We start from the raw sequence: 24,919 nt of genomic DNA on the forward strand, positions 1-24,919 counted from the left end.
GGGATTGAACCCACATCCCAGGCATGTGCCCTGGCCGGGACGACACTCCAACCACCTGAGCGATACTGGCCAGGACTTCCCCCCAAATTGTAATTCAAGCAAAGGGCCTCTCGGCAGCTCCTGCATCCGTGGCCCACACCAGCACCTACCAGGGGCCTGTTCATGGTGCTCACGCAGGGCTGAGGACGTGAAAGGCTCGCTCACCTCCTCTCAGCTCAAAGGGTGAGGCTTCTTTTGGTGTCAGCAATGCAAAACTACCATGGGGAAGAGGCATGAGGACTGAACACATGGACAGAAGCGAAGCCACGTTGGACTCAGAGCCTGAGGTAAGAGTCCTGTGAAAAGCTTGTGCATACCACAAATGTTTACTCACAGGACACAAGAGAAAAAGACCACAGAGTATACCTCGTGATGGTTGGAGTGCACCCCAGCGTTTTTCTCCCACTCTCCCCCAACCAGCAATGTTCCATTGAAGCGGCAGATACAAGCTCAGCCTCCAGAGCCGCTGGGGTCCCCCTCCCTCACCTGTAAGGGGAGATGGCCACTCTGTCTCTCGGCCTCACTAACAAACTCTCTCGCCTCCACCTCCCATCTGGCTGAGTCTCAAGTCTTTCCAGAGCGGGGCCAAGCACCCTCTTGCCGTGGGGCTGCAGTGCCCCCTAGGGGCTTCCCCTCCAGCATCAAAGCTGCCCGAATTCCCTAAACTGAGCTATTCCACTCGTTCAGGCACTGTGGCCACTATTCTTTCGGCCTAGAAGGTCCTTTAGTCCTTTTCCCACTGAGAGAACCAAGGAGTCCCACTCCCCAAGCACACTTCCTCCAAGAAGCGCCTGGGAGCTGCCCACTGAACTCCTCAGCCCGTGCACCCTGCCCCCCCCCACCCCCCGCCAGTGCAATCCCTGTGGGCACTGAACGGCAGTGTGGTCAGCTTTGCCCACTTGGAACTCCTAGGCATCAGCACGAACTTCTCGGTATGGCCTGCAGCGCTCTGTGCCTGCTTTTGGGGGTTTTCCCCATATGAACTCACAGTAGGGCTGCACTTCCCCGCTCCGCTGGAGCGAGGCAGGGCAAGGTACCTACTTTTGTGGGGAACTCTGAGTGAAAGTCACAGCTGTCAGCCTGGGAAGAAAGCTGCCAAAGCCCTCCAGGTGGGGCTCCCTCTGCCCGGCCCCCACAGCCCTGGGCCAGGGGCCCTGAGGAAGAGACCAGGGCAGGGGTGCCAGCCAACCCAAGACGACACAAACCGGAGAAAATAGTCTTTTATTTTCGCAGCAGGAAAAAAAAATTGAGTTGTTCTGCAAACCAAACTCATCCACACTAACAGATGACCCCAGGGATGAGCACCTGTGCCGAGTGATCCGACACCTTTCCCACTAAAGGCCCCAGGGCTGTACTCGGAGCTGTTTGGGCGGGGACACTCCAGCTGCAGTGGCTGTGACCCCTCCAGCACAGGGGCATTTCCCTGTCCCATGCTGCCTGTGTCCCCCCTAGGGAGCTCTGCACCACAGGAGGCAGAGTGTGAACTCTGGAGCCAGATGACCGGGTCCCAGTCTGGTTCTGCTGCTACAAGCAGGTGACCTGGGGCAGGTGAGCCACCTCGCAGGGCCTCAGCCTCATCACTTCAGAATGAGGATGAGGGCACTCGCGTCACAGGGAAGGTGCGAGGATTAAACGGAAGAACATGGCTGACGGCACCAAACCAGCACCAAGTTCTCAGTAAAGACGCCCCCCGCAAACGAACGCTGAGAAAGTATCTGAGGGCTGCAATACACAGGTCAATTCACATTAGCACCCAGAACTCGTCAGCAAGCCAGCCTGGCCTGGGAGAGGCTGTGCGGATCCTGGGATCGTTCAGACAATGCCGCGCCCTCTGGGCTCCAGGAAAGCAGGTCAGGGCAGCCCAAGGGCCTCAGCCCCAGACTTCAGAGTGTCCAGCCCACTCCTTCGTTACCTGAGAGGGTACGGCGGTCTGTCAGCACCTGCCACTTGCCTCTGAATGTGCACTTCCCCTTTTCCTTTACTAACATGAATGCAATGTTCATTTGCTTGGGCCCGGGCCCGTGGCCGTCTGCCAGGAGCAAGCGTGGCCCAGCCTCCATGCAGCCAGGCTCAGCCGTCTGCCTAAGTGCTGCCCGTGAGCGGTGAGCAGAGGTTCTCTTCTTACAAGCATCCTCGAAGGAAAGCATTTTTCCTTCCCGCCTTCTGGAATGCACACGAGAGCTGCTCCTCAAGCCTCACCTTGAACCAGGAAATCATTTGCCAAAGACAGCAGAGCAGCATGAACAGAAGGCCCAGGTCTCTTGTGGCCATAAACCACCAGGTCAGCCTTGAACTCCCACTCCAGGCTTCGTACATGAGAGCAAATGGCTATCTGTTCAGGCGCTATTACTGACATTTTCTGTTAGGCCTGGGTGAAACTCCAACCTAACTGATGTGGGCAGGTCAGAGCCCACCGCACTGTGGAGGTGAGGTACCTACTCCCTCTTTACATAATAAAAGAATCGACCTTCTGGCCAGGAGAAAGGTTCCTTACCATCCTGACTGGTGAAAGATGCAGAATTTTTAGGAAAAGAGAGCTAAGATTTTGAATTTCATTAAAAATTTACAGAACAAAACTTTTACGCTCTGAAATTAAAGAGCACAAATAATTGTAGGTGATAGCTGTAGATTAATCGAAGTGTTTCCATTACCTGTTTTCAATGCAAACTTCGTAAAGAGCGCCGCGGCCCACTCTGGACGGCGCTTTCCAGGAACAGTCCCACACTCGCAGGTTGGCGGTTGTGCACTTCAGGTCTCGAGGAGCCCCTGGAGCTGGGGAAGACACACACGCACACACCCCACTTAGTCATTCAACCGCACGGTCAGCAGTCAGTAAGTTAAACTGTTTTCAATCTGAACTACAAGCATAAGTAGCTGTGGAGGGGCCGTGTTCTTTGTGAGGCTGAAATGAACCTGCAGTCACAGGAGGTGACCGGTTTTATATTTCTTTTTGTAGCTGTGGCTTAAAAAAGCTCGACAGTAACCTGATAAAGTGGGCCAACCGCTAAATCACTTAGGGGTTGCTGGGCTTCTATCAAAAATTCCACTTCCGGGCAACTAAGACAAATAGAGGGAGCACCTGTGTTGAATCAGTGATGGGACCAAGTGAGGGCCTAGGAGAATTTTCATCTCCAAAAGTCTCATTTGCAAAAAAGAAAGAAACACAAAAATGAGCAGTAGCCCAACTCCAGGTAAAAACGACGCTGTTCCCAGGCCCACGAACACGTCTCTCAACACCCCGAACACTGCTGCCTCGCGGCTGGCTCCCGGACTGCCGCCTACGTGAAATCCCATAACCAGCCTCCAGACTTTTATGAAGCGTATTAAATTTATACAGTAACGAGCTCACACAAGTATCTGAGAAGTGTGTATTTCATGTGGGCCTGGACAGCTGAAAAGTAACAAATAACTTAGATGATTACGATCTAACAGTACTTACTCACATCTATAAAACGACGTTACGTCATGGAAGGTGTGCGCACTACACGGAGGAGAACTCATTCTCAAAGGAGAGTGAGGAGAGGGGAAGAAGGCTACGGGAGAAGAGAAGGGGGTGCAGGGAAAACAGGAGGAGGGAAAAAGCAATTAAAGTGCAAAAGACGCGTTCCATCTCAGACTCAGGGATTTCCAGCCTTTTCCCCTCGCAGCTCACATCAACTAAACTCCTGCCGCACACCAAAAATATACTGTTTGCCAGTGTATCAAAAATAGACGTAACTTTGATTCAGCCACATGGACGGCTACTGTTGTGTTGGCTGTTGCCATTTTTTTATCTGACAATCTAAGGGAAAAGAGGTCAGTGCCCCTGACTAGTCAGGAATTGCATGTTTTAAAAATTCTTGCAGCACACTGGTTGAAAATCACTGTTCTATACAAATGTCTCTTAAAAGGTCTTTTTCTCTAATTCTTCTAGAGTTGGCACTATATATACTACAGCGATAAATAATAAAGCTATGTGTGTAAAACAAAACGAAAACATTAGAAGCACTCAGATTAGAAGTTACCAGTAATTATAATAAAGTTATTTAATGGTGATCTTGGGGGAATGAGAAGATGTGTTTAATTATAGAAATGATGTAAAAACTAAACCCAGGGGCAGACGGGTAATGTTTCACAGAAATAAGCTAGGTAACATCTACATAAACATTCTTAACGTTCTTAACATAGTTAAGTAAGATGAAAACAAATATTAAAGAGAGATTTGATTTTGGCTCCATGGCCCTCTGAAAGGCACTGCAGAGACAGAAGGCTCAGTGCAGGCTGCGGGGGGAGGGGCTGACCGGGGGGGCGGGGCTGACGGGGGGCGGTGCCTGTGGGAGGGGTGTGGGGGTGTGGCTGCTATGTGCCTTCGCTGTGCTGGTGGCTGCACACCAGTAGGCATCTGTCAAAATCCACAGAACTTGATCCTACAAGGGTGGATTTTAGTGTATGTAAATTATACCTTAGGTTTTTTTTAATGGGAAAAGAATGCAGATTTGTCTTTAAGAGCTGCTTGAAAAAGAAACCAAAAGCACACTGAAAAAAGCTTGCAAAGAAGTGGGTTTCGGCCACCCAAGCCCCGAAGGCTGCGGTGAAGACCCAGGACGGCACGGCAGCCTGTCCCTCCTCTGGGACCGATGCACTCACCCCTCCTCTGGCTGTTTACTGGACTCATCACATAGAGAAGAGCAAGTGTTGACAAGAACCGCCAGAAATTTGAAGTCATCCTCACGCTCTCACTGGCCACCCTCTGGGACGGTCGTCTGAGACGTGAGGCAATGTCCATCATCGTACGGCGTGGTCAGTCCTAGACGAGAAGAAGAATTTCAGACGCTGCTCCAGCCCCTGTGAGCACGCACCTCGTGCCGTGTGTGCTGAGGCTGGAATGGATCCGGACACCTGCACACACGTCCTGCACACACGTCCTGCACACGAACTACTTTGGAGATGCCAGGCTTCAGCTGACTTGGCTTTAGGAGACACCAACACTCAGACCCAGCTGTTGCTTCAGGGTCCACTACAGGGTCCGTTTTCCAATGACAGGCTTCAAGTTCAAGATTATGACTCAACAGGTTTATCAGCTCTCTGCTCTAATGCTAGTGGAATATAGAAAAGTAGTGCATAAAACTGGAGTTTTGGCAGACAACTTTAAGTGATATGTGTAACGACACTTTAAATTAATTAGTTTATACTGACTTTGATAGCCACTTGTTTATGACAAATAATATCAGTTTTTCATGGATACTGTGATATAAAGTTTCTATTTCATATAAATTTAAACAGTTTAAAGAGCAAAAAACGGGGATAATACAGGGGAGTTGCAGATATGACAAAAATATCGATAATGACACACAGGCGACTGAAGTTGAACATCACAGCAACTGTGCTGGGAAAGGGACCCTGGCGGACAGGCGCTCCGGTGCGTTTCTGCTGGACACCGAATGCACGCGGAGGCAGTGACTGGCCGGGTGGGTAGCAGGGAGGGGCAGTGGCCGTCTATCAAGTGCCAGCTCCCACTCCGGGCACTGGGGCATGATGCTCAGTGAAAGTCCCTGCCCTCAACGGCCTTAGACTGGAGTTCGGGGGTGGGGGCACAGCCCTAAACAATAAGAAATTTAAGATCCGGACACGTGCTTAAAAACTAGAAGTCTCTGTGTGAGTGCGGTGCCTATGTGTGTGGGTGCACGTGTGTGCATGGACGCTGGGCTGAGATCTGACTGAGGAGGAGAGGACCATGACAAGATGAGGGGACAGAGCAGCAGCAGCAGCAATGAGTACAAGACCCAAAGATGGGGGGCAATCTCTGGGGAGAGGAGGGAGACGCGGGCTGGTCAGGCCACAGGGGCCTCGGGGCCAAGGGGAGGGTGTGGAGGGTAACGGTTGAGACGAGAAGCCGCCGCGGTGTTTTAATCAGGGCGATCCTTGATCTGCTGGGCACTTTGGGACGGGCTCTCTGGCTGCTATGTGGAGGACAGACTCCTCGGGGTGGGGGTGGGGTGGGGGACAGGGCAGAGGCAGGGAAGCCGAAGTCAGGGAGAACGGCAGAGGCGAGGACTCGGTTCTAAAAGCAGAGGCAGTGTGAGATGGTGAGGCTGAGGCTCTGCTGCAGGAAGGGAGGGTCTCCCAACGCCTTGCAGGCAGGACAGTGGGCTGGCTGACACACAGATGGGGTCTGAACCCCAGCTCTGCCACCTGCTGTGTGGCCTTGACCTCTCCGTGCCTTGGTTTTCTCATGTGTGCAGTGGGGACCACACATAGGTTTGTTGTGGAGATTAAAGAAGTATAGGCTTAGAAGAACGCCAAGCACATGGGAGTGTTGTGTGTTCTGTGTGCGGTGGGAGGTGTGGGAAGACCCCATAAAGAGCAAGGACAGCTTTGGTGGAAGAACAGCAATGGTGGGGAGGGTGCCGGTTAGCCCCCTAGGGTGCACAAAGGAAGTGGCAGTGACTTGTGGGCTGAAACTAAAGGATTTGAAGATTAAGTCAACTTTGCTGTGTTCCTACTTCCAGTTCCACAAAGGCATTCTCCCTACAGACACGAATAACAGTCGAGGAACCCAGAGCAGCTGACACTGTCCCGGGTGCTGGGGGCCAGCGGGCACGCCTGGCACCGAGGGGCGACGCAGTAGCTGCTCCCGCCTGCTCTCGCTGAATGAAGCCCACACGCCGACATGGCCTTGCACGTACTGACCACTCCTGGTCAGTGAACCTAACGTCGACTCATTTTTATGTTGGAACAGACAACCACAGATCACAAAACATGCAGTGGCGGAAAATGCAGTTTACGAAAAGGACACATGATACAAAGGAACACTACAACGCTCAACGGATAAATAACGATACAAGAAGAGTTGTGAGTTGCTTCGAAAATTCACAACTACAAACCAACTCCTGCCCACCCCTGCGTGTGCAATGCCTACGGCATTACAGAGAAATTTAGTACGTGCTGGACTACCAAAAAGAAAGTAAAAGTTACCCCCTGAGGACCCAGGGAGAACGTGGAAAACGGGAAAACCAAAGGGAAAGGACAACCAGCAGACAAGTGCCTCTGAGCAGCGTTCTCACGGCAAACACAGCTCAACCACTAAAGCAGAAGGAAAAAGGATGAGTCAGGAATAAAATCAGCTCCTACAAGTTAAATATACTGCTCGACAGTAAATTTTTTCAAAGACAGATAAAAATGTTGAGCGATCTTTCAGAAAACAACAAAAGACAAAACAGAAAATGTCACAGGAGACATGAGAAGCAGTGACTCGACAGAAGAAAGGAAATCCGACACCTAAATGACCGGAGCCTCATACGAGAACCGAGAACCGAAAAAATGTCCTCTGCAGAGAAAGGAGAGGGCTTCCAGGAACCGAGGCCTGGAGTCCAAGCAGCTGAAGTGATTAGGACCCAGACATACACAGGGCCACACGTGTACACACACACACTTCCACAGTGCTCGGCTGTTTTCTGGACAAGGAACTTTCCAGTCGATTCCGGACCGTTGGAAGTACTTGCCACAGTTGGAAATGTACTCCTGGAATGTCTAAAATGCCGTTGCTAATGCTGCACAATTCCACAGCATGGAAAGGAATAACTGAAAGAAGGAGATGAAAATAATCACAAACTGTATTCACCAGCTGGTTAACCATTATCTCAAAGTGAGGCAGTCCCTCACTACAAGCTGACAGTTGTTCTGGAAAAGAGAACTATGTCCCCTGACATGGCAGGGTGGGACAGGGTGCCGAGGCCCAGCTCTGGGCCAGGTGCTGCGGACCCACACTGTCACCCTGGCTCCAGTACCGATGAGGGTGGGCTGAGGGCCAATCACTTAATCCTCCGGCTCTGGCCTCTAGCAGTGCAGTGGAGGGGCCCCAGAGAAGCTTCCCAAGGGTGAGCTGCACACCCACCCCTGCTGGCAGGCAGCAGGCAGAGGTCTGTGCCAGCAAGAGCCACTGATCGGGGACACCTCTGAGGAGGCCAGTGAGCAGCAGGTAGAGAAGAGTCAAAGGCAGAGCCGCCAATGCCCACTTAACTGAAAACACACAGGTGATAAAGAAGCCTCTTTGTCCTGACGTTTACAGAGAAAACTGAGCAAGTCACTTAGGTAACACACACGATGCTTGTAGAGACCTGCTTTCTCTCCCCTGCAGAACTTCCAAATGGACTTATCTGAGACCAAAACAGTATATGAACAGAGCCTTCCAACGTATTTCCAGAAACACAAACAAACACACACACGTGGAACAAGTCTGCTCCGTTCCGATCCGCAACATCGTCAGAATTTCCTTCTTCCCACCAGCGTCACATTCTTGGAGAACGCGTCACGGAACTCCAGGAGCTAACTGTCAGGAGGAGCGCGCGTCTCCTGCTTCTAGGCGGAATGCCCATGCCTAGAGGGCACGCAAGTAGTGAGCTGTGTGGGCAGCAAACGGCGTCTCAGAGGGTGTCAGCAACCGGCCACGCACCCACTCTCCGGAATTGACCAGAAGATGTGATTCACCCCCAAAATGCGGTAGAAAACGAAACAATGAGAAAAAATGACTTATGCAACTGGAGTTTCAACCCAGGGGAGAAGCCCGGTGGACACACCCCCCAATCTTATTCAAGTCACATTAAAACAGATACTGTTCTCCGAGATGCTGGATCCCTTCGTGACTCTGTATTCACACACATTTCCCTTCTGACTGCAATTCCCTCCCACTGCTTTCTGCCACCCTCCTCGGTTCACCTAGGAACCTGTAGGCAGGGTGTGGAAGAGCTCACCTCCACCTATGCAGCCCCTTCCGGAATTCCCTGCAGAGGCCCCCTCTGCCTCCCCAGGGCTTCAACCACACCCCTAGGCAGGGCTGCACAAACTAGGACCCAGGAGACAAATTCCACCCACCCAGGCTCTGTAAACAGTTTTACCAGGACAGAGTCATACCCATTGTGAAGCACTGCCCAGGGCTGCTTTCCCACAACAGCGTCAGGGCTGAGCAGCTTCCACCAGGGCAGCCTGAGCCCCACTTGTTTGCTGGCCCTGCCCAAAGGCATCGCTTCCCGATTCTGTCCTTCCTCCAACAGCTTGTAACTCCTTGGGAAGAGGTCACTGTGAGCCCCTGCCTCAACCCTCACGTCCAAGCACAGTGTCTAGCACTGAGCAGACACAGACAACTGGCTGGTGGGTAGACAAAATAGCAAGACACAAATGAATTTATGTCCACGCTCTAGGCTCTGAGGCTTTGCACTAGCCCAAGTACTGTGATCAGGGGAACTTAAGTCAGGGCTGTGGCTCCCAAACCCTGCACTGAGGAGCCCCAAGGCAAAGAAGCAAACGAACTGAGTGTTTACATTATAATTTTACTTTCCCAAAGCAAAGAAAGTGGTATATGCTCCACACAGTCAGAACCTTGAGCTCAGGACAGCTGCTGGCCTTCGAATGACGTCACATCTCAGTGATGGGCAGGGAAAGGGTATTTGCTGGGCGCTGTGACAAACACAAGCACCATCCAAAACTCAGTGCAGAAATGGAAACCAGGGTGGCAGCATTCAGTTTCCAAAGCCTGGGGAACTATGACATCCCCAAGGGTTCACACGTGTGGCTGTTTCCCTTAAGTTGATATGCATTATTTTTTTAACTGCTATTAATATGGCAGGTCAGTTGTTTGGACCTGACTACTCCACAGAAGGAACTGCTAGTTATTTCTCTTGACCTGGGGCGGGGCAGGGTGGGGGCACACAGACAGGAACGGACGCCGGGGGCCCTGTGCACCGAGGAGCCCGGAGTCCAAGCAGGGCGCTGAGATCCGTGTTGGTGCGCGTGCTGACTGCACGGGAGGACAGAAAACTGACAACGACTCGCGCCCTGTGATGAGAATACGCCGCTGTGGGCTCCGCAGTACAGTTGCCCCAGAGGAACCACAGGTGTTCGCGGTCTGCAGTTCAAACAGAGGCTTCCCGTCGTTTTCACACTTTCCTGCGGCTCCAGGGAGCTGTTCGTGCTCTGCCACGCAGAGTTTTTGTTTCTCAGGACCCTACCACCAGCTTTGTCGCCTTCGCTCCAGCGAGGCCTTGCCTGGTAATTCGAGAGCCTGTCCCTTGATCTGAATCACCATCTGCTGATGGTGACACCACCACTTCAATGGAAGTGAGTGCATCGCTCCAGGGCAGACGGCCCCCCCCCCAGGCTGCCACTCCACCTGTTCCCTCCTCCCTGCACGTACGCGTGCGTGCACACGCACACACACACTGCAGTGGGGACAACTGCTACAGCAACCCTGCTGATTTCCCCACACTGCAGTCCTTCCCGTCCCTCAGTCCCTCAGTCCCCACAGGAAGCTTTCTTGCACCGGAGAGTGACATGTGTCCTCATCTGTCACCTCTGCCAGGCTCTCAGAGTGGCCAGAACGCAACCGTCTCCGAGAATGCTCAGGAATGCCCATCAAATACAAGGACCTGCTGGCGCCCACCTCTGCCACAACGGTGGACACTATCGTCACCGTGAAGAAACCACCCAAAGAACATTCCTTCTGGTTCAAAATTAACTGAAGGTTTTTTAATGAAGAAAGCATGACAAAAGCTAACCTTCAAAAAGAACCAGGAACGGCAACATTTCCGGTGTCTGCTTCCCCACACCCTCTCCAAGACTCAGGACACCTTTTTTTTTTTAATGTTAATCTCTTCCAACTGGAAGGCCAGCAATGTGTCCTTGACTGTGTGGGCAAAACACCCTTTTATGTGTTTATTGGCAATTTGCGATGCTGTGTTTATAAACTGCTTATTCTACCTTTTCTCTGGTTTTTCTAATTAGGTATTAACCTTTTCCTTACCGCTCGGTAAGAAGGAAACACCCTGAGGCTCACATTAAGTCCGTTATATACATTGCAAATACATTTCCCACTGAGGTTCCTATTTGACTTTCATTAAGTCAATTTCTCAATTTTGTCCTTTATAGTTTCTGACCAAAATTCCTCTCATTCCAAGACTATAAATTGTCACCTATATTGTCTTCAAGTACACTTAGGGCTTTGATATTTTAAGCTTTAATCCCCATGAAATTAGTTTTGGTGGACAGTGCGAGTCAGGGACTCGTCCCTCCTCTCCCCACCAAATGGCTACCACGCATCCCGACGCCATCTGTGAAATTAGCCTTGCCTTCCCCCACTGACCTGAGAGGCCATCAGGATGCCATTCCTTGTCAGCTTCCGTGGTGGGGCTCCTCGCCCCCGGCTTCGTCACCCCACATTCCCTCCCTGACAGCGCTGCCTCCTCACCAGCACTCCTAACTGATGACTTGAGTCGGTGCTTCCTGAGCTGGCCCCTCCCAGTTACAGATTAACTGTCTGCTGGACAGCGTCCTGCCTTTCTGCCCAAGTCCATCCCAACGAGGTCCTTCGGGAACGACAGAATGTTTGATACGACATGTCCACTTACATATCCCAGAGATTCCTCCGAAACTCTGCACGTGCAAAACTAAGCTTTCCCTTCCACACAGGCCCTAGTGCGCCCCGGCCCCTTCGTGGCCCCGATTCCTCTCCCTCCTCACCCCTTCCACCCACTCACCTGCTTTACCACCAACACAGGCCTTGGCTCCTGCCCTGGCCTCCACCTCCATGTCCAGGGCTCTGCCCCGGCCCTCGTCCGCATCCGCACAGGTAGTCTCTCAACCACACCTTCATTTGACTCATGGTCTCCACTGAGCAAGGGCCAGGACGGCCTGTCTTCCACAGTGACTCACCTGACCTTAAATCACGTCTCTCTCTCTAGCCCTCATCTGTTCCAGCTCCAGGCCAAATGCCCAGAGGCTCTCCCACCAAGTGCTCCGACTGTAGGTGGGACACACTCCAACTCAAACTTGGACCCCCGACTTGGGGGCATTCTGCACTTGGCTCTCTCCCAGGCCGTCACCTCCAGGTCCCGGTGCTCTCTTCGTGCTCCCGCTGCGCTTCCTTACCTTCCACTTGGGCATTTATCACAGCACAGTAGGGGTGCCAGAGGTCATCATGCTTTCCCGTCCTGCCACCACCCCAGACTTTCCCCTTTGGTTATGGCCCCTCTAAGAGCAGAGACTTGTCTTGCATCTGAGGGGGCTTTACGTGGGCTGCATCGTCAGTACGTATTTAGTGAGCTACACAGATCCAGCCCTGTGGAGTCTTTGGAGAAAACTTAAAATACTTTGCTGACACCCAGTTGTTTCTTTACATTCTGGAGAGAAAGCTGAATGGCATGCTTTTGACTGCACTGGTTTGCTACTGAAAAATTTATGAATAAAAAGACATTATCAAGCCAAATTGCTAGAGGCTATTTTTAAACATGTGAAGTAAAACTACCTTTACACTCTTTCTACGTTCCAAGAGGGGAAAATATTAATTATGTAATAGTTTTGTGTAGTTGACACACTGGTGTTAGCTAAGTCAACCAGGATAACATACAGTTCATAAATATTATTTTCCAGATATCATGCATTGTCTATGTTTATGATGAGCAGGCGCTGTTTTACATTCTTTAAATCCAATATTAAATTTAATCCCATTACAAAATAAAGTCAGCATCATTATTCTCTCCTTTTTATGACAAGGAAAATGAGGCAGAGAGAGGTTTTTGACACTTGATTGAAGTCACTCAGCAAGTCAGGGGCAGAGCTTGGATTTGAACCCAGGTCTGACTCTGAATCGCATTCCGAGGCACTAGACTGGAAAATGTGGACACTGGACCAGAGTTGGAGTCCTGGGCTCCAGTCCCTATTCTGCCAATGACTAAATGGCAGGTATGTGACCTGGGACAAATGTTCCTGGGAACAAATCCTCTAAGAGCTTGAAGATGACACAACTCTGACCCGGGGCCTACTTCCCCGCTTCAAATGTCATAAAGATGTTACCGCTATGGTACTCACAGAGGCGGCCCCTTGCCCGTCATCTCAGTGAACTAGCAGAGGGTGAGCATGACCAGGAAAGCGATCACGCCCTGACACCCCCACTGACACCCTCCTCGGGCGGGGGGGGGGGGGGGCCCANCCCCCCGGGGGGGGGGGGGGGGGGGGGGACACGGCACCTGCCTCACCACGCACTTCCACTCACCACGTCACGACAAGGGCCCGGCAGGCAGTCCAAGGGACAATGACAACCACTACCGGCCAGCACCTCGCCACTCTCCTTGCAACTCTAAGCATGCTTTCCACTGCCTCGCTCTCAGCGCAGCAGGTGCAAACGCCCACGTGCGGGGGGGAGGGGGGGGGGCTGCCCAGGCAGCTGACCCACTGAGGAAGCTGGTCCTGGGAGACGCAGAGGACTGGCGGACGGACGGACGGGCAGGCAGCCGGCCCGCACTGCTGGGTTGCCCTGAAGCAGCAGCAGGAGTCCACTGTAGGCACAGACCTTCAAGGTTTTCCAAAGGGGCCGGCAATGCAGGGTGGTGGTTGTTGAAAATGTAAAATCGCCTTATTTTTAAATGCTCGCCACTAATTCCCGTTTTTTGTTGTTTTTTCCCCCCAGAAACCTCACGCAGGCCAAACAAAACAGACGTGCAGGCCAACCCAGTTCTCAGGGCGCCAGTTAACAACCTGTTTCAAACACACTGGCACTGACAACTCTGGTTTTGCTGTTGAAACAACCTTAAAATATAAACCATTTGAAGACTTTTATTTCAGTGCACGGATTTTTTTTTAACCAAAATGTGCCAGAATCCTTTCTTAACATTCTTTCGGGTCTGAATCTGAAGCTCTCTTCTCCAAAAGCACTTGAATAGCTTTTAACTCTTTATAGTATTGTTTAATCCCAAACCTTAGAATACAAATGCTTCTTAAAAAGAAACAACTTTGAAATGTTACCTTACATTTTCTTGAACCTTCTACATAAGAGCGGCATACACATCCTGAAATAACTGGCATTTGGCAGAATTATTTAGGAAAGGGACACTCTGACAAGACAGCAGATGCCACGGAGCGGTGACATGTGAGCTGGCTGCTGCCCCTGGATGCACCGCAGACGGCACTGGGAAGGGGACCCTGGAGAAGTGTGCCCCGGCCCCACCTCCTCGCCTCACTCAGCCAGCCGCTGCATGGGGAAAGCAAGGGTCAGAAACAGCCAGGACGTGTCTGGGTCTGAACAAGGTCTTAGATCTAACACTTGAGAAATATTATGAGCAAGATGCAGAAATACAGGTTGTGCCCTGACTGGTGTGGCTCAGTTGGTTGGACATCATCCGGCAACCCAAAGGGTAGCAGGTTCGATTCCCAGTGAGAGCACATGCCTGGGCAGAGGACTGGGTCCTTGGATGGACCCAGTATGCGAGAGGCAACCCATCTATCTTGCACATGGATGTTTCTCTCCCACTCTTTCCTCCTTTTCTTCTTTCTAAAAAATAAATTAATTAAATCTTAAAAAAAAACAGTGAAGGGTATTCTTTCACCACACGATCCTGACTCAGAGGGTGCAAACTGACGGACGCTGTCGACTTGGAAAAGGTCATGGACAGACGTGACAGAGCTCTCGGCACTGTGACGAATGAGTGGGGCAGAGACACAGGAGTCACGTTCACCAAATCTGCAGATCAAAACATGGGCAAAACAGCAACTATGTTGGATGGAGTAATGAGGACTCTGATGGATTAATCCAGCAAATAAATCCAGTAAGATTAATTTAGCATTGATAATTTCAGCATCCAAAAATCAAATGATGACAGCAGTAACACGCAGAAAGTGAACAAATACAGGCTGAAGGAGACAAAAGGCTGGTCACTGAAATGCGCCAATAATGTAACATAACTGCCAAAATAAGAAAAAGAGGCCCTGGCCAGTGTGGCTCAGTGGGTTGAGTGATGGCCTGCAAATCAAAGGGTTGCTGGTTCGATTCCCACTCAGGGCACATGCCTGGGTTTTGGGCCAGGTCCCCAGTGGGGGGCACACAAGATGCAACCACACAATGATGCTTCTCTCCCTTTCTTTGTCTCTCCCTCTCCCTCTCTAAAATAAATAAATAAACAAACAAACAAATAAATAAAACCTTTACAAAGAAAAAGCAGGCATGCCCTGGCTGGTGTGGCTCAGTTGGTTGGAGCGCCGTGCCGTCCTGTAACCGGAAAGTTGAGGGTTCAACCCCTGGTCTCAGTGTGTGCAATCCCGGTCCAAGCAACCGTTGATGCTTCGCTCTCCCATCAACGTCTCTCTCTCCCCCCCTTCCCCTCTCTCTAAAGTTGTGGAAAGATGCCCTTGGGTGAGGACAAATAGAAAAAGAAAGAAAAGAGGGTATGTGTTGGCTCCTCACTTCACCACAAGGTGCGTCTAAAAGCCCGTACTGCAGTGGCGTTACAAGTAGAGGACCTTTTTTAGTCTGAAAAATTCCTAAGTAGGTAACGCAACATGAAGGTACTAATAAGAAACAGAAGCTATTATTGTCTTTATGAATGCCCAAATTATTATAAATTTTCACTTCAATAAAGATCTTACTCAAAGTATTCTTATTCCATCTCTCCATAGGTGCAACCTACTCTCCCCCCAGCTTTACCAAGGTATGAGTGACAAATAAAACTGTGTGTGTTCAGTGTACAGCGTGACGATCTGCTACACCCGTACACCGCAAAACGACCACCACAATCAAGTTAATGACCACATCTGTCACTTCAGTTACCTTCTCTGCTGTGTGTGGGGGAAAACCTTCAGATCTACTCTCCCAGCAAATTTCAAGTGCACAACGCAGTGTTATCAACTAGTCACCACACTGTCCATTAGACCCCCAAAGCCGATTCACCCAACTGCAAGTTCGTACCCTCTGACGGGCACTAGCTTTAGCTCTACTACTCTGTCACTCCAGCCTTCACTGCCTCCTTTTTCCTCCCTACTTGTTTTTTTAATCCTTACCCAAGGACATTTTTTCATTGCTTTAAGAGAGAGAAGGGAGAGAGGAGGGGACAGAACCAGTGAAAAAAGCACTGATCAGTTGCCTCCCATGTGGTCCTGGACCCAGGACTGAACCTGCAACTTCGGCATGTGCCATGACCAGGAACTGAACCCCCAAACTTTCGTTTAAGGACGACGGTCCAGCCTACTGAGCCACACCAGCCAGGGCGTTGCCTTTCTCTGATACCACCCGCACTGGGGGACACCTTGCACGTGTAGCCGCTTAACGGGAAGGCATCACAGGTTTGTGTGTGAGAGCTCTGAGCACATCAGCGCTTCGTCAGTGAGTTTAATCAGCAGCTTTAGGGGCGGGAGGAGCTTGAGGTCAGTACCGTGGCCTGTGCACCAGTGCTGCTGCCCCGCCATTACTACGAAAACACAGACAGGCTTCCAGCCCAGCCTGGCTGCGGTGGGTTGGGGGCTCTTCCCTGGACCTGCTCTGCCACTCCTCCCTGCCTCCAGACCCCAGGTCCTCTCCAGCACAACTCACAGCCACTTTTCCAGATGTCGGTCTCCCGCGCCAAGTGCAATTTTCGATGGCTGTCCCTGGCCAAGCAGAAACGAGGCTCCCACTGTCTCTTGGAAGTTAGGCGCAACTTCCCGGTCCCACTTCTCCCCACAGGCCCTGTGCAGAGTGCCCCCGACACACCAGGCTGTCGCCCCCCTGCCCCTGCACACAATGCTCCCCCTCTCCAGATGCCCTTGTCATCCACGATCCCTCATCCGTTCAACCCACACCAGCTGGTCCTTCAAAGCTCAGCTGACATTGCTCCTTCCCCATCTTTCCTTCTCGGGGGCCCCCAAAAGGAGGCGAATTTCAGCTGCCATCACCGCCTCTATCACCGCTGTCTGTCCTTTAGTAGAATTAAGGAGCAAGCGAAACAGCCGTGGCTGTCTCTGTGGAAAGCCTAAGGACGAAAGGCAGATGGACGGCTGGGCTCTGCACAGGACCCCCAGGGCGCCTGCACGAGGGCCTCTGCTCCCAGCAGCAGAGCCTCGGTGGCGAGCTCGCTGTCTGCAATGTTAATGGAGCCGGCGTGGGAGAGAGGGCAGGTTGGCACGGTTCTTCATCCAGCCACAGCCTAACGTCTGCATGTCAACGCAGCGTGGCTGCTCTCTTTGCCACGACGTACTCAGTCAGTACCTCTCACAAAGGGGAATAAAGAGTACTTCCTCGTAAAAGTGACTTTTTAACCAAAAAAAAAAAAAAAAAAAGGAAGCTAACTGGTGGTTCCAACGGGGACAAGGGGAGTAAAGTGGGCCACAAAAAACAATGGTGGGGACAGGAAAAAAGGTGACAAATACGAAGAACAAAACGCTGACTTCGCTGGTGGCCCCAGCCCGTGATGTACCTCGCCACTCGCTATGCAAGCAAGAGCGAGGAAAGATGACGTGTGAGACAGGCCCCTTCCATCAGGCTGCGTGGGAGAGGGACGTGAGACCCCAAGCCCGTGTCTGTCCTGGGTGTTCCAAGACATCTTTCGTGACCACTGAAGGTCTACTTCATATCAAAATATTTACGACTGTTGCCAACTCAAGAAAAACTGTCCCTGCATAAGGAAATAATTATGAAATTAATGTCAGATACTGTCAGATAAAAACATTATTTTAAGCTGAATGCCTTACTGCTCTCATCCTCAGCAGGATTACGTGCTGGAATTTCCCAAGCAGAACGCCCGTGATTTCCATTCACCCTAAATTTATTGGTAGGCACCCACCTCCGTAGTTTCATAAAAGATAATCTCAAAAAGGCAAGTCCCTCCAGAAGATATATAGCAGCAATTTTAAGACTATTAGCCTAGGATATTCGCACACATGTATAATATAAGGCATCACTAAATCATCGGTGAATGTCAAGGAGAAATAGCCTAGTCTGCTCCTCTTGTAATATGTGGAATAAGCAGGAGAAGTGTTTGTGTTCGCTGAAAAGTAGGATGACAACAAAGTCTCTCTTAAAATTTCAGAGGAAAGGAGGCCTCCTTGATGGTCAACTGTAACATCTTTATTTTGGGTGTGCCCCTGGCTCTGAATGGTACTGGTCACTTCCCATGTCATTCAAGGGGTAGGGCATGCCCTTCCTGGGCACTGCTGCCTGTCTGACGCTCACCCACTGCCTGGCAAAAACAAAACAAAACACACACACACACACACACACACAGGCCCTTACTAGTTCCTGATGAATGAATCGCACTGCATTCTAACACCTTTCTAAAAGAAGATCCAACCCTGACCTTCAAGAACTGACCATACAGGATTACTGAAAACAACAGCAGGAGAAAAAAATGCCTTCAACTCAAAATAAAATTTCTTGGAAACGGAAAGTATTTGTTTTAAAGTAAATAAAAAGTCAACAAAATATTTCCCAGTGACCAGAAGCAATGGAATATTCTGTCGGAATGTCCAGAAATGCTTTTCATAACAGTTTGATGGTACATTATAAAACAAAGTTATTCTGCTTAGAAATCTTGTATTAACAGGAATAGAGGGTGGGACAAAAGTAGGTTTGCAGTCCTTTGTATGAAAATAATACAATAACAAATAAATAACGGTACAAGAATAAACTGTGTTTTGTTCCCAACTGCACAGCTACTTTTGCCCGCCCTGTAGACTGGGGGCCTCGATCATCACCCCAGACCCGTATCTGCCTCCACGTGTGGGCACGATCAGCTGGACGTCACTGCTCCCATTTTCCAGATAAGGACACAGACACAGAATGTGCCCAAGGTCACACAACCTGCAAATGGGAAACAGGATCTCATCTCACTCCCTTTAGAATATACATGCTTTTCAGGTTGGACATCAGGAAAATAAAAAGAGTAACAGTCATCTATAATTTCAACACACAAAGATAATCTCATCTAACATTCGGTATATAATCTTCCTGCCATATTCTCTCTCTCTCTCATACACACACACACACACACACACACACACACACACCAGCTCTCTCTCTCACACTTACCCTCCAAAACCAAAGACCTTAGATCAACTTACACACACTGTCCTGTAATCTGCTTTTTCGGTTCACAAGCTCTGAGTACCTTCCCACATCAGCAGACGTTCCCCTATCTCACGCTCGGTGCAGACATGGCTCTCCATTACACATGTGTGCCACCTTTGGTGTAGTCAATCTCCCTATTACTGAGCACTTAAGTTGTTTCTAGTTTATAATGGTTATCACATCATAAATAACAAAGCCACAGAAATCATTTTTTAAATTAGAGGTGGTTCTTTTGCATGCACTTTCTGTGGAGGTCACCAGTTCTGGAGATGAGCCTTCCCCAAACTCTCAGACAACACACCCCTCCTAATTTCAAGACATTCACTCCGCTAAGCGGACTCCCACCAAGGTAAGAGTCAGTGTGCCGGGGGACGACGCGTGGGGGACTACAGGAATACTGTGTCCGCACGCCCTGTGTAGGTGAGGATCACTCCTCTGGCCTGGTTTCTGTACTCATGCTTTGCGGTTTTTTTCCTTAAATTCCTAGTGGTGGAAATGCCTAAGGGACATGGCACATTTTTGAGGCTTTCGATGAGTGATACAAAACTGCCCTCCTGGAAAGTTATGACAATTGAAACACCCACCAGCAGCATTTGGAAGTGACAATTTTCAAAACTGTCTAGTTTGCTAGATTCGTATTTAAACAATCAAATCCCCCTATGGCCCTAAATCTAAAAAAAAAACAGTGTCTCTATTAGTAAAATATATCTAGAAAACAATAAACAATTTGACAACAAGTGCTAGATTTTAAAGTATATATATTTTCAAATACTAAATATAAAACTTTAAAGGTGTCCTACCTCACCAGACAGAATTAAAGGGATGACTGTTAGGAAGTCCAGTGACACCAGGCTCGGAAAGATTCCCAAGCTTGCAAATAAAACATCAACTCTTAATGTGTCCTCCTGGCAGAATGAGGCTGAACAGTTTGGGCTTTAGTAGCAACATGCCCATTTTTTAACAAGAAACTCAGGAAACTGTATATTCCTTCAAATTTTGTCAACACTACCTTCTAGCTAGTGTGCAACCTGAAGTTCTCAAAATCCTCTTCCCTCTTCACTTATCTGACTCCTGCCTGAACGCCACCACCTCTTGGTCTCGGCTGCTTCATCCATAAACTTCACCAGAGGACGACGGGATGACCCGAGGTCTCCCCTGGTTCTCAGACTCTATGTGTCCTCTGGTTTTAATATAATGTTTCAGTTCCTACTAATCATAAGAGCTCTGCATTTCAAGCTCTGTATTGTTCTTCCATGAAATCAGAACCAGGCTTTCAAAAAAAAAAAAAGTTAACTTTTACAGCTACAGTAAAACGCTGACAACCCCGGTGTTCCGGAGTGACTAGACACAGGATGAGGCTCTAATGAGACACAGAGGAAGATTTATGTTCCTGACTTCATCACTGTTTCTTAGAAAAGATTTCTGCGCTGTGCCTGCCTCCTCCGCATTTGTGCTGGGCTGTAAACGCTACTGCATGAAACACAAAACAGGCATGGCAGGGAGCCTCCAGGCCGGTGGGGGGGAGGGGATGACGGGCACCCCAGCTTGAAGGGGGCACGCTGGCACCCTCGGGGCTGCAGCACTGAAGTGCTGGTGGGGAATTTCTACTTCTCTGCCGCTCCCTCCACCCCGAACTCAACAGACTCAACAGACACACGATTCTGTCCACAGAATGTTTACAACTCACTGCTCCATTAGCATTTCTAATATTAGAACTGGGAATCACTGCTTCTGCCACCACGTGTTCCTTGCCACCGGATTCTCCTGCCACCACCACTTCAACTGGACCCAGGGTCTCCTGGGAGGACTCTGCTGCTTTCAGCAATCTGAGGAAGGCAGAGCAAGGGGCCTCCGTACCACCGCCCCCTATAGGGAAGAGCCACATGAGGACTTTCAGGAACTAATATCGCCTCCTTGTGGTCTTTCAGGATATTGCCACCTAATAATGTAGGAAACACACGCACTTTCACCTACAGGCGCAGAGAATGATTCCAAGTCTTCCTCCATACATGCTCTACAAACAGGTAAGGACCAAGAATGCATCATCTCTGTGCCAAAGTACATACAAAATTTGCCCACCAGAAGTTTTCCCCTCAACTTGCAACATAAAACCATAAAACACAACCTCTGCTCCCATGAGCAACAGCAGCAGTGGCTGGTGAGAAGGTGTGCTGTGATTTCAGACAGTGTAAGACAAAGGGGCAAGTCCTCGTCTCTACAGTTCACAAAGGAAATGCACAGGAAGTTGTGAGAGCACTGGACCCCAAACGCCCAAGTCCCTACGGTCACCACAGCCAGTTCCCCAAACCACAGGTGCTTCCAGCGTCTGCTCTCAGCCCGGAGGGCCTTCACTTCAATGACGGTGACAAAGGTGACTGAAGAAGAGCTCGGAGTCAGAGAACCCACCCCTGATGGTGCTTGCACAGAGCCTGTAGCCTGTGAGAGAGGGATGGAGGGTAAAATCATCTCCCACGGAAACAACTTGGGGGGCCCTGGCACCAACCAAGTAGAACGGGAAATCAAAAAATCAAAAACCCTCATTCTGCAAGATCCCCGGACTCCTGATGTTGAACAGGAGCCCAAAGCCACCGTCAAGGCAGATAGAGCAGATGCTTATTAGATGTCTACAACAATTGCTTGGCACAAAATTCATTTCCCGAGCTTCCAGTGAACATAAAGGAACATATATTTAGAATGACAGCTTGGACGTGGGAAGAGGAAGTACCATGGTTCCTGACATTCCCTGAAATAGAGCACGCACACACTCCTTCCGTGAGGACAGCAGCACCAGCGCACAGAACATATATGTGCTCATCGGCCTGGCATCGGCCCAGAAGAATGAAACATTCGGTACAAAATGTGTGTGTGTGTGTGGGGGGGGGCATCTTTGAAGATTTTACAACTTAAGCAAATGGCTAATCCACTGAAATCAAGGTAAAGTTCTGACTTAGAAACCACTATAATGTCCTGGAAAATGAGGTATGGTCTTTAAGGCTTCATACTTTAATTTCAGAGAAGAGCAATCAAATGCGAGTGACTTCAGCAATAATTGGAGAGGCTGTGGCAACAATGTGGCGGATCTGGTGGTATCAAGGGCCGGAGCCCAGGTGGTAAGCTCAGATAAAGGACTTCTGAATCTAAGTGTTCTGGCCCAAATCGAGCAAGACTATTTTTTAACTCTTTGATTATTTATTAATTCAACAAATATTCCCCGCCCATTGTGACCGAGGCTGTTCCTGATGCTGGGGAACCAACCCTGCTGGAGCAAACAACAGGTGGAGAAATTCCACCGTCCAAGGTCTCCTTTCCACTTCTGTAAACATTCTTTGATATATGCAAACGTACAGGGCATGATCCCAGCGCCTGCTGCCTGCTCTGTCCAGCCTGCCACTCGCCCCCTTCATCATAAACTCCAGCCACAGGGGCAGCCTCTGTTTTGGGCCCCTGAGGCTCGGCCCCACCCCAGGGCCTTTGCACTTGCTGTTCCCTCAGCCTCAGCTGCTCTCCCTCCAGATCTCCAAAAACACAGGCTTCTTTTCTGTCCTTCAACTCTCTGCTCAAACCTTTCCCTCTCGGAGAGGTTTCTAGAGGCACGCAGTCTAAACCAGCAGCACCGCCCCTGCTTTACCGCCCTTCCAGCACTTAGCACTCTTTGATGTTATCTCCTTTATTGCTCCTCTGCTTTCTGCCTCTCCCACTACGAGGTGAACTCATTAGAGTGGGGCCAGTCAGTCACGCCCTGCTGCATTCTCAGTGCCTATAAAGTTGCCTGAAATAGTATAACAAATGCTCAATAAATACTTACTTAGGAAGAGCGAATATAACCAATACTAGCCGTTTTGTACCGTGAGGACAGGTACCAAATAATAAAGGAAAAGGCAAACACCTTAAGTGCTAAAACGTGTTTGATCAGTTAAAACAAAAAGGTCATTATTGCTTGCACTAGTCTTAGAAACAGTCTCAAGAATAAATGTGATGGAAATATGAAGCTCACCAGCGGCTAATACTCAAATTTTATGATGTATTAGGCTCAACTTCTAGCATTAGCACTACTTCCACAATTTATTGTTCTGAAAGCACTCTGAGAATTTAATTTTTAACTTAAAATGAAAGAGTCAAATATTTTCTAAAAGCATATTCCCCTTTAAGACTTACCAATAACCTCCCCCCAAACTGTGCCATCCGTAACAACATCAGAGCAACATTAAAATTTGAGACATTGGTGAACATGCGCAGCAGGGAGGGATTTCAGTGCCTGGTGGCAAACTAGTTTCATAAAACAAACTGCTGTCGGGTTCAACTTAATCGATGGTATAAGTCTTTTCTCCGTGTTCAAGAACATTTAAACTCTAAAGAATTTTTCTTGAAGATTATTCTTAAAAATCTATGTCTCTCCTTTTATTCCTTGTGTTAAAACAAAGCGCTAAGGTGTTAATCAAGGAATGTGACTTTAGTTCCTGGCCCTCGCCGCTTCATCACAAAGACACCAAGGACTCTTATGGATCCCTTGGAAATTCCCTAAAAACAAAAGGTGTTCGTTGGAGTAAAGAGGCATTTATTTCCTGGAATGTGCTGCAAAGAAGTAAATTACTTCTGCGGGCCTTTGGCAATGATTGAAATCCACTTAAAAACCTCAAAAACTAATGTTTTACAATTTTATACATTACAAACAACCTCCACCTATCTCTATAAAGAAGAGGTTAAATCAATTATGGTTTCTCCTTAATGGAGTGCTCAGCAGCTGCTAGGGAGTGAGACAGCTCTCTTAGGTACTGACGGAGAGACTGCCAAGATGTTGTCCTCCAAGGGGAGGGCGGGAGCTGGTGCGGAACAGAGTATACCATGTGTCGTTACTTGTGGAAAGACAAATAAAAAGAACACATACTAAACGTGTATACTAACATATGCCACATCTGGAAAGACATAAGCAAGGAGCTAGTAACCCTGGTTACTGGGGAGAACAGGGTGCAGTGGGGCACTGGGGAGAGGTATATGCGTTCCATTCTATACCTGTCTGCATCTTCTGAATCTTTCACAGTGTGCACGGACTGCTTGTCCCACACATTAATAGGATAATTTGAAGTATTGAAATATTTCCTGTCATTGCAAACTTATTATTCAGGAATGGCCATCAAAAAGCAAAAGCATTCAAAAACCACAAAAGTTTGTTCTCTTCAACTGCACCATTCCTGATCCTTAATTCCCAGAAGAGAGGCGTGCTTGCTGTGACCTATTACAAAGCAAATAAGCCTCCACTGGATTCTTGGGGGAGAAACAGCTGCGCAGTTCACCTAAAAAACATACCTCGGATTTCAGCTGAGCGTGTGCCTACCTAATGAAGCCTACAAAGCAACACTGGTTCGACCTGGCCACAAAACAGAAAGTCCAAGTAAGAAACAAGTGAGGGGACTGTCTCCTGTTTTACAATAAAAACACTCCATTCTCGGGTTTCCTTTCCTCTGCCAGGCTCAGACAAGCAACCCTCTGATATCAGTGAAATATGACTTCAGATCTGCAGCAAAATAATCAGGTAAGGGGAGGGGCAAGCATCATTTGCACCAAACGCTTTTAAAGCGTTGTCATTTGTGGGGGAGGGGAGATTGCTTTACATGTAGGTTAGGGATCATTTTCCTATCCCTGACTGACTGATTCTATTAAGTCACATTAATTTCACTTCAAGTAACTGTTTAAAACTAAATCTGAAAATGAAAATGAACAAATAGGAAGGAAAGCTTTAAGCAAACTTTTCTGTTGAATGTAATTTTAAAAAACACATAAAAAGAAATGCTAAAAAAAATAACTTCCACACAAATGCCACTCGCAGTGTATCAATAGTTGACTGTATTAAACACAGGCATATAAAAAGAAACACAAAGATACCCTACAGTAAGTAAAAGACTTCATATATTTTTGCTAGCAAAAGATGAGGAACAGAAAGAATCGCGTTATTCAAGCCTAGATGTAAATCCGCAACCCTGATATGCAGTTTTCTGTAGGACAGGACTCACGGTTGCAGCCTGTGCCGTTAGACAACACGCCAGA

General features: G+C 49.1%; 1 protein-coding gene across 4 annotated transcripts in view; it reads right to left on the reverse strand.

Annotated features, from left to right (window-relative positions):
- LIFR (LIF receptor subunit alpha) overlaps positions 1 to 24,919 on the reverse strand; it is a 65,838-nt gene that overhangs the window by 39,144 nt on the left and 1,775 nt on the right. For 3 of the 4 annotated variants that reach the window (XM_037063210.1, XM_037063207.1, XM_037063208.1), the window contains exons 2-3: positions 4,666 to 4,825; positions 2,691 to 2,811 (exon numbers count right to left, since the gene is read on the reverse strand). In XM_037063210.1, coding sequence (XP_036919105.1) covers positions 2,691 to 2,811; positions 4,666 to 4,807 — 263 coding nt within the window. In that variant the 5' untranslated portion in view covers positions 4,808 to 4,825. Of the gene's footprint in view, positions 1 to 2,690; positions 2,812 to 4,665; positions 4,826 to 7,912; positions 8,235 to 24,919 lie in introns of those variants that run through there. The other variant, XM_037063209.1, reaches the window with a different exon arrangement.

The sequence above is a fragment of the Sturnira hondurensis genome, unplaced genomic scaffold, assembly GCF_014824575.4.
Source record: "Sturnira hondurensis isolate 20B ecotype Veracruz unplaced genomic scaffold, ASM1482457v3 Scaffold0014384, whole genome shotgun sequence".
In the NCBI taxonomy this organism is placed as follows: Eukaryota; Metazoa; Chordata; class Mammalia; order Chiroptera; family Phyllostomidae; genus Sturnira; species Sturnira hondurensis.